Raw genomic sequence first — 13,321 nt, forward strand, 5'->3', positions numbered from 1 at the left:
TCCAGACTGCTCTGATTGGTTCATCTGTTTTTAATTTTAAAAAACCTTTTCATACAGGAACTTTATGAATTTAGGAAGCAAACAAAGGGTGTGGCACTAGTTATTAGTTAAAGGGTGGGACTCGATTAAAAAAAATTAATCTAATTAATTAGGAGCTTTGTAATTAATTAATCGAAATTAATCGCATTTTAATCACATTTCAATATTTAACATGATAAATATTAATTTAAGTTTGGTTGATGAATGAATCCATATACATAAGCTTAAACTTCAAAATGTTGTTTATTTTCCCACCAGTCTGCTGACCAACGAAGGGTGGAAGTGCTCCTGTGATAAACTCCTGAAATTAAAGTTAAGCATCATAACTGGATAGTTTTATTCAACATTAATGTCTCACTTGTTATAGTTGGAAATTAATCATTCTCTCAGCTGTATTCCTTGATGTTGAAATGTGTTACGCTTGTTTTAACAGCTTATTTTGAATAAAGACTTAAAATTAAACCACAAAAAGGAGAAAAAGTTCGTTCTCTGTTTAACAGCTGTTTTTACACAGCTGTGCTTCGCACTCACGGTTGCTAGGCGACATGAGCTACGCAGAGGTGAGGGCAGCTGATATGAAGGCTAGCTGCTCACTTCCGGCCTTTGTGGCGTTCGTGGGCTGCGAATAATGTGGGCCGGGTCCTTCAAACAATGCGGCTAAATTTTTGACATCGTGCGTCGATATAATCTGTTTGCCTGGAACTCGTGCACTGAGAAACGCTCCGGTGCAAAGTGCGATTAAAATGCATTAAAATTTTTAATTCGTTAATTTCCCCATAACTAATTAATATTGACACGTTAAAGTCCCAGCCCTAGTTAAAATGTTTTCACTTGTTCAGGTAATGAGCTCCTGGTTGAATTACAGTGGCAGCTCCGTGGTGTCTCTCAGGTTTGTGAACCACGGTCCTCCTGCTCAGTGAGCCGGCGCTCTGAAAGGTGCCCATCACTCAGTTTGGTTACGTAACCACTGCTGTTCAGGACAGTCGAGTCATTCACCTGTCAAACCGAGCGTCTCTGCTCCTGGAGCCAGAAAACAGATGAGTAAGACTCGAGAGCTCTGACTCAGTGGTGAAGGCTGCCGATCAGCAGACGACAGGAACATCTCTGCTCTTTTCCCGTTTATTAGAAACTGAGTGAAGCTCAGCCGCAGCACAAACTGAGGCCTTGATTGGATGTTAGTTGGAGAGGTGCACTCTGGGAGTTGGCGCTGACTCCTCTCCTTCAGTTTTTTATATCTGTGAGTTTCAGTGAGCAGAGTTTGGTGTTGGTGATCCAGCAGTGAGTCACCTTTGGTTAAGAAAAGGCAGCAGTCAGAGGATCAGAGCAGAGTTTAACCCGTTCAGGACGACGTTCCTTCTGGATTTCTGCCTGGAAATAAAACCTTCTCCCGGTGACGCCTCCAGCTCTCCGAGGCCAAACTGAGCAACATCAGGACCTCTGTATTTGTGAGAAGATCACTGCTGCCGCCACCAGGCCACAGCGAGATCTGCAGAAGTAGATCGTTAAAAGCTAATACTTCTGCTAATACTCACTAATTATTCCAGAGCCCTAAAATATTTGGCTGTGTGTGAAACATCACATTATTTACAGCGGTGTGTCTCTGTAAATAATTAACCTCTAATTACTGATTCCCACCACATGGTGGCGCCTTCTACTCTGCTGTTGAGCTTGAGTGGAGCTTTTTATGGTGTATGATGATCACAGAAAGGTCCTATCCTGTTCGGGGGGGGGGTCTTCCTTCCTGCTGTCACCGAGCTCACAGCAGATCTTCTCACTGCTCCGTGACCGGCAGAAGCTCCACTGCTCACCCCGTTTTCTTGTCTTTGTGTGTTTGCTGTTACAGAAGTACAGGCACCACGATGAGGACTCGTCCCCCCAGGACCAGAGCTCCCCCCAGCTGACGGAGGAGGTGGGGGGGGCAGAGCTGGTCCAGGTAGCAGAGAAGAACCTTTCCCAGATCGAGAATGTGCACGGATACGTCACCCACGCTCACATCTCACCGATGAAGGTAGGCGACGGCTTCCCGTCTCTCATTGGTCCAAACGTCTTCCTGTCTGTCAGCGACTTTACTGGTTTCACTTTAAAGCAGTCAGCGGGTCTGAACTCCATGTAAGGCTAAAAACATCCTGGCCTCCCTGTCTGACATCACCCTGTCTGACAGGGGAAAAAAGTCCTGATTCAAACAGAAAGAACCTCAAACTGAACGCCGAGCAGTGGCTTAATGAGCTACAGGAAATTTAACATCTGCTCCTGGTCATTTTTATTTAATATTTTTAATAAAAGCTGATTTTAGTAAAACGTTCAGGCTGCCACCTGCAGCACGGTTACATTATTGTTTTAGTGCGCTGTTCATTGGTTTGATCGTGTTGTTTAATGTTATGCAGAAAATAAACCTGGAATATAAAAGCAAACGATGACCCAGGAACAGTAAAGTGTGCGACGTGCAAACTGAAAGGACCCTCAGAGGTCTGCAGGGTGTTTCTGTCTCTGAGGTGCCAGTAAAGTCGCAGCTGCTTCATCTCGTTACATTTACTTCCTCTCATGGTGACGGTGCCGTTCATCAACATTCACACACTCGAGTCGGTCAGAGGGAGGCTCTGTTTTAAACTGAGCACAGTGAAGTGCACACACACATACACACACACCACCAGTCAAATTCCTCTGGTCCAGGTTTCAGTGTTACAGCCACTGCAGGTAAAAGTCCAGGTGAGCTTACCTCGTGGTGTTGGGGGCGGAGCTCCCAGGTCCCAACAGAATATAGTTATAATTACTATGAGGATGGCACGAAGAACCAAACGTGAGTGAAACACATGAGCAGGTATTTAAACCAAAGGTGATACTGGCTGTAACAGAGCCTTAGAGTGTGTCTGAGCCCAGGCTGCCAGGCGTCCGCTGGGCCTCGACACCGACGCTCCGGTTCTGCTCCGTGAGCAGCTTCTCTCACAGACCGAGCTCGCTCTGTTTCCTGTCATCCTGGAAGCTCGACCTGGAGAATTTGGCGTCCTCCCAGTCACATGACTCCGCCCGCTGTCTGTGCTGCGTCTGTCAGCGCCCGCTGTGTTTGTGTCTGTCGCTGCTCCAGCCTCATGTTATTCTTGTAACGTGTGTGCGGCTGTGTGTGTGTGTGTACCATCATCTGTGGATAGACGCTGTCAGGTTGCATTATGGGAAATGTAGGATCCAGTGTTTCTGGAGTGTGGCCCATCCTGATATCTGCTTCCATCCTCCAGCTTTAAGGGAAAGACACCAAACCAGTGTGAGCTGTGGGTCTGAGCTGTAGCTGTGAGACGGATACTTTTAAACATCGGTGCTATAAAAACAAAGGTCACGGCATTAAACCAGGAGCTGAAATGCAAAGCAGCCCTTCAGCCTTTCCTCTCATTATATTCTCTCATCAGCAGCTGTGACTTAAATGTGTTGGCAGCCGAATGACAGGACAAACAGAAGGACCTCTAAAATCTGCCGCCGCGCTTCCTGCTCGGAGCTGATTAATCCGATCTGCCGATTAGCTGAGACGGGATATTTCATGGAGGTTTGAACCGTTTCACGCTGCGCTGCTCGCAGCATCTGAGAGCATGAGCTCAGATCGAGGCTGGGTGGGTGGGGCTGAGACGGCGCTCTGCTGCCATCGCGTGGAGCTGACGGACTCCTGTGGCGGGAAGCTCGACGCAGTCGGGCTTTTCCCGACTCAGGAAGAGCCTCGGGTGGTTCGATGCAAACGTGAGTGTGATCAGTGAAGACACCTTATTGTACATGTTCCTGTAATCTCAGCATGAGATGTTCCTTTCACAAAGACAGCCTCTTTTTTGGGGGGGCTGAAACTCAATGCTGTTAATATATATATAAATATATTTAACCTGACTGAAGAGTCTGTGCTGCCTTATATAACTGATCTGAATATTTTCCTCTTATTTCTGTTGATGCTTTAGTGCTGAGACCTGTATCAGGTGCAGGTGACTGCCACCCAGTGTGTGGGGAGGGTATTGCACCAGCAGTGAATGCATGAACACCAGCTCGTAGTTTATGATGTTATGATGATGCTCAGGTTTCTGAGACCCTGCAGATCTGTACCGTCCACAGTCTGTTAGTTTCAGCATCGTTCAAACAGCGGCCGGACGTCAGGGTCGTTTCCTCCTCTTCGTCTGTGAACCCTCAGCCTGGGCCGAATGCACGCCGCAGACTAACACCGGTTCCTGCGGAGCTGCTGCCACCTTCAGCGGCTGGAGTAAGAACCACGCAGGTGGAGTCAGAGAGGCTGAAGGGAGGGGTTTCACAGAGCTCACGGTGCCGCAGACTTTATTTAACATTTTAATCTCAAAGTTTATTTTAATGACGCAGCGGCTCGCCTGGTGACCCTCTGAGGAGGAATGGCTGCAGTACACCCAGGAGAGAGTTTTGATGTCACCTCCACGTCACAGAAACACTGATTTCCCAGCAGAGGCAGAAGAATGAAATAAAGTCTTTATGATCGGTTTGTGTTGCACTGATTGATCACAGCAGCTCAGTGCAGAGGATCACGTCTCAGTTTAATTGTTGCTGTGCTGTGTGTCTGTGCTAACACCAGCGCTGTGCTTCTGTAGTGTTGCTGTGGCCTGAATGAGAGCTGTGTTGTTGTCTTCATTGTGTGTCGGCCTCAGGCGCGTGTGTATCAGTGTGTACAAACTGAATCTGCCTGTTACAGAGTAACTGTGCTGAGTTTCCCACTTAAAAAAGTCTCATCATAGTCATCTGTGTGATTGACTCAATCTTTATTTAAAAGAAGACAAAGACAAACCTGCACCAGGCTCACTGATTAGTGATCGATCACCTGTCAGTCACCACTGAGGGGTCATGTGTCTCTGCAGGACTCTGATGGAGTCAGCCAGTTTGTCTGTTACTGCCCTTCGCCCTCCTCCATCCTCTTCATCAGTTTGTCCCTCACTCACCTTTGAACTCACAGCTTTCCGACAGGTCGGCTCTTTGTGGTTTTGGTCCCTCAGAGTTTCTGATGACTCTCCTTCAGATCAGAGCTCACCTACAGACTCAGACCAACGCTGAAACATCCCGGCAGTGTTTTCTTCTTTGGCAGGAATAAACTAAACAGAATTAGGATCTCAGCCCACAGTTTTAGATTTGGTTAGTTTGTAGCTTAATACAGATAATATAAACCGACATTAGCAGCCAGCCTTCAGACACAGCAGGTATCAAAAGAACTGAAGCAGCTTCAGCAGTTGGTCAGGGTTAGTCAGTCGTTTGGATTCACACAGACGCCTTCACAGCAGTAACCCTTCGTGTTCTGTGTTTGGAGACTTTGGCAGCGAGCTAATGAGAACTCAAAGGAGCGTCGATGGAAAACTGTTGGTTTGAGTCTGTGGGTGAGTCTGATCCACAGGACTGCAGACCGTGGGTCGTATACCTGATAACGTAAAGCGATCCGTTAGAGGTCCGGGGCTCCTGTGGTCTGATGATGGAGGGGGTCGCTGACAGCATTAAAATGGAAAGCTCATTTAAACCAGCTTCCTAACTAATGACTAAATTTAGCAGCATGTAGGATCTGTGAGGATTTGGGTGGGTGTCACCTGTGCAGTCTTTGCTGTGTAGTTTTGGTCTTTCAGTGTGGAAACATCTGCTCTTCATCCACATCCAGAAACCTCCCCAGCCCTCCTCCATGTCTGTGTGATTTCTGTGAACTTCCTGCTCGTCCTTTGCTGAATCTGACTCTGCGAGCCGCCATCTTTCCTCCCTCCTCTCCTCCTCTGTCCTGTAGGTAGCATCTCTGGAGTGCATCTTTGACGGTTCCTCAACATTAGGACAGCATCACCCGGAGCTCCCCTCCCCTACGTCCTCCACCCTCTACCCCCACGGAGAGGACAGTCCCCTCCCCTCCTGCTCCTCCAACCCTTACCCCCCGATCCAGGTAAACCCCCCACCTCTCACCTTCATCCCCCATCCTGCCAGGTTGTTGTATTGGCCCTACTCTCCATCATATTTTCATACCCATCTGAAGTACTTCATGCTCTGATTACAACATATTTACTGATATTGAAGCTTTGTGGTAGTTGTGGTAGTACCTCACCTGTTTAAATTATATTAAGTTTGCATTATTAGGGGCGTGGCCTCTTTGACTGACAGGCGGCTGTAGCTGCTAGCTGTCTGCTAGGCTTCCCCTCAGCTACACCTGTGGACCATGATTGTGCCGTTGGAGCCTTTTGGAGCATCTTTACTTATCTGACCAATCATGTGGCTGCTGTTGCTTCGTTGGACTAACAGCAGGTCCAAGAAGGCGGAGGTCCAGTTTGCTGTTACTGAGCGGTAATGAGCAGGTATCTGTGTACAGCCGAGGGAAGCAGCAGTGGTAATGCTGGTCAGCGCTCAGGCGACGGCTCGTTTTGATTCAGATTTGGTTCTAGCTCGTTAGCATCGTCAGTGCGTTTGGAAATAGTTATTGATTCTGGAAGCTTGAGTGTGTGAATGTCTTTCATCTTTAAGTTCTCGTGCGTCCACAGAGTCGCACGCATCTTGACTCGCTCAGTTTTTTAATCCCTTATCCTCAAAGAGTGCCCTTTCTCCTTCAGATGCAGATGTACAGCTGAGTCTTGTCCTGTTGAGGTGGCTCTTCTATGTTGTGCCATTCGTTTGTGAAGAGGACATTGAGGATGCCAATGTTCACAGTTTGGACAGGGAAGACAGATGGTTTGAAAGAGGAGTGAAAGAAGCATCTATGTCCACTGTGAACAACCATCACTGAACAGAGGAGGTGGATTACGTCACCAACTCCCCCCCCCCCCCTTACAGTGCTGTCCTGAGCTCCTTCCCCAGACGTCTCAACCCCCATCACAGCTTTGTTCCAGTGACCTCAATAGGTCACATGAAACAATAGAGCGAAGTCCTAAATTGGTTTCAACTGAAACCACTGATTGAAATGACCCACGCCTCCCTTCACACCTGGGCACATGTGTTTATGCACATGAACCATAGAGGGTCATAACCCCCCCCAGGGGACCACGCCCACAGGGGTTTAAATACCTGGGTCTCTCCACCATTTGGTTGAGAACTGAAGAAGCCTTTCGGATGAGAGGAGGAACGTCTTCAAGAAACAAAAAGAAGTCCAGTTGCCTTTTTCAAGCTCCAGAGAAGCTGTAGAATGAAGTCTTTTTACCGTGTATTTCAAATTTTATCAAGATAGCACAAAAACCTCCTGTTTTGTAAAGGTTTTTGTGTGTTGATCTCAGGCGTGGTCTCACATGTGAGCAGCCTTTGTTATACAAACTTCAAATGTCTGTAACTCCTCAATGCTTCAACATACAGTCATCAATGAGGCTCTAATCAAAGATACGACCCTGAGGAATCCTCTGATATACACAAAGTTACTGATAGTACAAATTAATTATAATTATAGACATATAAATCAGAGGTTGCCCTAATTTGTAAAAGAAGGAAAATGTTAGGCCTTCATTCACAAAAAAAAACCCCCAGTCTATTTTCAGTTATTCCTTCACACCCAAAATAAATAAATTGTATATTGATCAGAAGTTACAGTAAATGTAAACACTACATATACACATAAAAAAAAAACCCACAATCCTCCCAATACTCCTTCTCTGATACACAACTTATAGCCCCCTCCCAAACAAATACCCCCACAAACAAAACTGACACAAAGCATAAAGCTGTTTGTAAAACTTTAGACACGTACTGGTCAAAAAAAGCTCTGAGCCTTTGTCCTCATCCTGCTGTAATAAACGTAATAAAGACCCCGTGAAAGCCTCATCGAGACCTGTAACAACCTTCCCTGACTCCAACACTGCTCTTGTAAATTTCCATATGTAAAACACACGCACAATATAAGTGGTGTAACAACAGCGTACAGTGATATTTTCTGTGTAATGGTGCATGTCATGCTCACCATTACATACATATTTACATCTAAACAGCATATAATACGAGGACGAGCTGAGACTAAAGAGTTACACATACCATGGATCACCTTCAGAGTAACAGCTGTTCGTTCGCAACGATAAAACCGGTCGAATCAGCAACAAAGTCCTCTAATAAATAACAATCTACTCTCGTGAGTCATTTCGTCACTTCGTTGAATAAATATAGCCTGTTTTTGATGCATTCTGACATCCGTTGGTGAGAAAAAGTATTGTAAATACTGTTTATGCACGACGGCGCACACACTCTTACTTCCTGCTCAGTTTCACACATGGAGGACGCACTGAATACGCAGGGAGTTTATGGATTCATGTGAAAACACACCCCATAGTGCCATATACCCACGTGTCAGGAATATTATTGGCTATACAGCTGTGGTTTTGGATTTTGGGTCAGAGTTGACCAATAAGAACGATTGGAGAACATTTGGGGGCAGGTCCAGAGAACTCAGATGACGCTGTCTGCTTATTATTGGCTCTGGAAAACCCATTTCATAACATGATTGGCCAAGTGAGGTGTCAATCGAATTCTGAGGGTCTAGTCTGTCATATAAAAGCATCGTAAGGGCGAACTGCAGCGTTACTGTGACGCTATGAGACTTCAAAGTCGGAAAGAACTACAAACAGCCCACGGGCGGGACACTGCCAGTTAAGGGGTCTTTCTTCGTAGTAAAGAAAGCCCTGACAGTGAAGCAGGAGGTGATAGAGCGAACTGCGTAGACTGATGTGAGGAACTAAACACAACACTTGTTGTGTTGAAGTTTGAGGGTCTTCCTGTTAGAAGCAACAGACGGGTTTAAAACGGGGAAAACGTGGCAGACGTGCCGATGAGTCAGCAGCAGGTCGGTATGCCGCAGCTTTACTGAACATCAGTTGCTTGGTTCATCACTCTCCTCATTTCATAATGTCTTTGGACAGGTACAGCTGTGTGTGTGTGTTTTGGGGGGGGGGTTCACGTGTGGCTGTGAGGCAGAAAAACTCTGACCTGCGCCTCAGACTGAACACACAGGAGCTTGATGACTCTTCAGGACCTCCAGCACTCGCGGCGAGTCTTTGGAGAAATCTCTTCATCCGGCTCTTCATTGTGTCCCAAACGTCTGATGTGCGGCGGCCGCCCGGCCTGACGTCAGCAGGCGGATGCTATCTCCAACACCTCCACGACGATAACGCAGTAAATGGATCGTCACGTCCCACAAAGACGCCGAGGGCCGGGAGGACGTACCGTACGCTCCGTGCTGTTTAGCCCTTTCATTTTTTCATCTCCCTTTCTCCACCTCTCACTCGACTCGCTGTCCTCAGCAGCGCCATGGCAACACAGGAGATGAATGTCGACAAAGAAAATCCCGACGGCAGGAAAATGGAGGAGGAGGAGGAGGAGGGGTGAACCTGCACAGAAGGACAAGGACAGATTTAGTGAGGCTTTCAGTAACACAGTGAAGGGGGGTGATGATAAAATGGAGAACCGCTGGCCTCCTCTTCGTCCCCAACAGAAAGATTTACAGCTGCTCTGAAGTATATTTAGCACCAGAGCTCGTGAAATGAGCGCTTCTTCATCGTCTCTGCTGCACTTCATCCCCGGGAGGACGGGCCAGCTCCATTTAAAGCTTTATGGAGTTTCAGGGAAATCGTTGAATGTCGGTGCGGACGTTTTCATGAGCAGGAAAGTTGGTGAAAGTCCAGGAAAATCATGTTTCCTTTGTTTCATTGAAGCATTTCTGATAGATGGTGAACTGAAGCTTTTACACAGTGAGATCATTCCTCTGGTATGGTGTGCTTCATAACACGTCTTTGACGCATTTTTAAAGATTTTCCTTCATTCTTTCTCAGAACGCTCGGGTGGAAACCAGCGAGTGTTACTGTGAAACTAGAAGAGCGCTCAGACGCTCGTTATCTGCTGTTAAACACTGATCTGCACCAAAGTTTAACATCCTGCTGCTTTGCAGCATGTTTGGCCTGTTAGTTTCTGTGTAATCATGCCGACACGTGGAAAAACCAACACAGTGAAAGCATTCCTCTGCTGGAGGAGTGACAGAGAAACGTCCAAGCCTCAGTTTGCTGTTAAATTCATGTACAAACATACCACAGAGGTGGAGGAGGAGCAGGTCTCTGTAGCATAATCACGCCAAAAAGCTAACATGTTGATCCTGTAGTTCATATCACTGGGTCTTTGTGCTAATGTTTATATAACATGACCATTTGTTTTTGGTTCATCCATAGACTGATTTTAAACTACAAGGCAGGTCATCAGGATCAGCAGGGTGTCGTCTTCATAAAGTAATACACTTTCTGTGAACCTGTCAGATACCTGTGTTCAAGTAGTGGGCCCAGGGTAGAGCCTGGTGGTGCTCCATAGTGGAGGTTTGCTGTTTGTAAGTTTCCTTAAATTGTAGCAGAACAACTTTAAAGGATTCAAAGACTAAAGACAAGCCCAACGTGTTTGCATTGAGGACCAAAGTCATGGCAACAATGACACAAATAAAAACAGTTTCAGGCCATATTAGATGCAATACGCCAAAAATACACCAACATTAATTTATTCCATAATTCACTGAATAATAGAAATTTCTTTAATGTGGATGTTGTTGAAATGATGGAAAAAATAAAGAAGAGCAGACACAAAAAGCATGTGGGTCTCTGATGCTGGTTTAATTTATTTCAGAAGAGACCGTGTACGTTATTTCACTCAGTGAGTAGAAGTGGCAGATTTAGTCTGTGGTCAGGTTCATGAGAGGAAAATGTGCAGAATATTAACACAACAGTGCAGCGTGTGAAAACAACTGCACAGAGAAACGATGGAAGAGTGACCGAGTCCAGATTATAAGAGCGTGAACTCATCAGGATTATAAACTGGACTAAAGTTTTATTAACGTTGCACTACAAAAATAAAAATCGGTTCCAGCTGTCAGTTATTGGTCTCCTTGATTACTGATACCTCGATTGAGCTCTAATTTTCACGCAAAGCTGTCACGTTGGTCCTGATTTGGACCCTTTGGCGGGCTGGCTCTGGCCCCCGGGCCACATGTTTGTCTCCCCCGCTCTAAATGAAGTCACTGTGGCATCGTGACCACCGCTCCTGTGATTTCCATACCGGGAAAACTCAGTGTCTTCCCCTGCTGACTCATTTTTGGAATCTGAAGTGGGACAAAGGTCAGCTGGACCAAACCCAGTGAGAGGGAGGAGGAAGAGGAGGAGGAAGGGGCTGTGTGAGGTTTCCAGACTGCAGAGAGAAGAGATCAGAGGACTAACTTCCTCCCTGCCTGCGCTCTCTTTAAGCACACACACACACTCAGACACACACGCTCTCGCTCGTCCTCTCGTCAGCCCTGCAGTCTGCTGTTGCCGTCTGCCTCGCACAGACGGAGGCTCGCCGACCGGCTGCCGAGCGATGCTCTCTCACCCCGCCGGGTTAATTCACCCCCGGAGGCTCCGCTCTTTCTTCCCCCATCACCCCCGTGTGATGACGAGCATTTACCACCACTGACAGGAAGAGCACGACTGCGGTGCAGCTCCTCTCCTGGTCACCTCCATCAGCTCCTCTGCAGCCTCCCTGTTTGTGTCTGAGAGGAAGAAGAGGAGGTGGGGGGGGGGGACCCAAGGTGGAGTGAAGCCCCCCTCCCATCGTCTGCTCTCCAGCCAGCACCACCTCTGCCACCCCGCAGCCTGCAGCAGGAGCGAGAGGAGGCGCAGAGGAGGCGACACACCACCTTCAGCGCAGCATCAGCATCAGCATGCTCAACTCTGTGTGGTACGCCAAAAAGATGGGACGCCGCATCATGGGCACCCTGAGGAGAACCAAGCGGCTCCACCGGCGCCTACTGGTAGGTCACCCCCCCCCCACCCATGAGGAAAATAAATCCTCCTAAAGGTGAGGAGGTAGGGGGAGGTGCTGCAGCGTGACTCATTTCCCAGCACGTGTGTTCATACGGTCATGCACTTCTCCGCGTGTGTTGTTGTAAATGTATTGATCGGTCCGTCTGCTGCGTGATGCTGCTGGATGATGTGTAAAAGTTGCAACAGGAGAGCTGCTGCGTCATGTGTTGGCTCATGCAGAAACCCTCACATCTGGTCTAGAAACGCCCTCGTTTACCATCCAGCAGATTTCCATCGTGATAAAAACGCGGCGGTGTGTCTCCGCGGTGATTTGTTGATAAGGCTGCAGCGGCCGCGAGCGGGTTATTACGTTAACGTGTCGTCTTAACGTGTGAATATTCCAGAGCTCTTAGCGGCTGCGGTTGGAGGACGAGGAGGAGCTCGGCGTGCCCGAGCCTGTGCTGGTGTCACACCTGTGCAGGTTCCTGTAGACCTCGCTCTGTGTGCGTCTACGCTGGAGAGATTTACCTGCATAAACAGCAGCATCATGTTCTGGGCAGATGTGAGGAACCCCTGCAGTAGCACATGCCTTCCCCGGCGTTGCCTAGCAACCTCTAGGCTCCTGACACACAGCACTACCCCCCCCCCCCCCCCCACACACACACACACACACACACACACACACACACACACACGTTAACGGGTACGACGTGGTACAGTCGTATTTTTATCACAGTGAGGTTATAACAGGAAGCTTCAGGCTTTGCACGACACAGGGAGGATACGGGAGGCGTTTCCGTGGCGATGAAGCAGCTGAGCATCATTTAGCAGCTAAAGAGCCGATAATTTCCCTCAGGTGTTTCTCACCTCAGAGGTCGGATCGTACGTTGATGTTCGGTTGGTTTCTGCTGCCTCCAGGTGGGGGGGCAGACTCCCCATTAAACTGAGGCAAGCTGCTGTCATCATTCCCAGGGATGCACTCATATAACCTTCTCCATTTCTGGTTCAATTATTGATGATACCATAATTATTATTCTGTAATCCTCACTGTGAGGAGGAGACTGGAAATCATTGTTTCACAGGCATCAGGCTTTCCTGACTCTGGAAAACCAAAGGACGGATGTAACTTCACTGAACCGGTGTTCCCGGTGAAACCACCATCCAAACTGGCCTAAGATGAGTAACGATGCTGCTGGCACCTCGTTTAGCTGCTGATTAGAGCTTTCCAGCGAATGTGCTGCAGTGGTGGAAAAGCTCGTCTGCTGCTGAGTGAAAACTTTTACAAACATACGAAGAAAATGTGTTGGAAAACCTCCGAACGGCTGCTGGCCTTCATCCTTCATCCTGCTGAAGAGTGTGAAGTGAAGCTGAGCAGATCAGCCTGTGATCACAGACAGCGATCAGACCATATCTGATCACAAACATCCGGTTCTCAGTGGGCACATCACAGGGTCAAACTGCTCGTGCTGTCCTTCGGCACAGAGAGAGGGACTCCGTGTTCAGGTGTGGTCCTTCGCTCTGTGCGTTTACCTGCTGATTGGCTGAAATGTTGGTGT

At 47.7% G+C, this 13,321-nt stretch overlaps 1 protein-coding gene across 11 annotated transcripts in view; it reads left to right on the forward strand.

Annotated features, from left to right (window-relative positions):
• Positions 1-13,321, forward strand: part of dlg1b (discs large MAGUK scaffold protein 1b) — a 104,147-nt gene that overhangs the window by 57,212 nt on the left and 33,614 nt on the right. For 7 of the 11 annotated variants that reach the window (XM_030725651.1, XM_030725652.1, XM_030725654.1 and 4 more), the window contains exon 4: positions 1,883-2,047. In XM_030725651.1, coding sequence (XP_030581511.1) covers positions 1,883-2,047 — 165 coding nt within the window. Of the gene's footprint in view, positions 1-1,882; positions 2,048-5,785; positions 5,936-13,321 lie in introns of all 11 variants that reach the window. The other 4 variants (XM_030725646.1, XM_030725647.1, XM_030725648.1 and 1 more) reach the window with 1 other exon arrangement.

Source organism: Archocentrus centrarchus, unplaced genomic scaffold, assembly GCF_007364275.1.
Source record: "Archocentrus centrarchus isolate MPI-CPG fArcCen1 unplaced genomic scaffold, fArcCen1 scaffold_64_ctg1, whole genome shotgun sequence".
Lineage (NCBI taxonomy): Eukaryota > Metazoa > Chordata > Actinopteri > Cichliformes > Cichlidae > Archocentrus > Archocentrus centrarchus.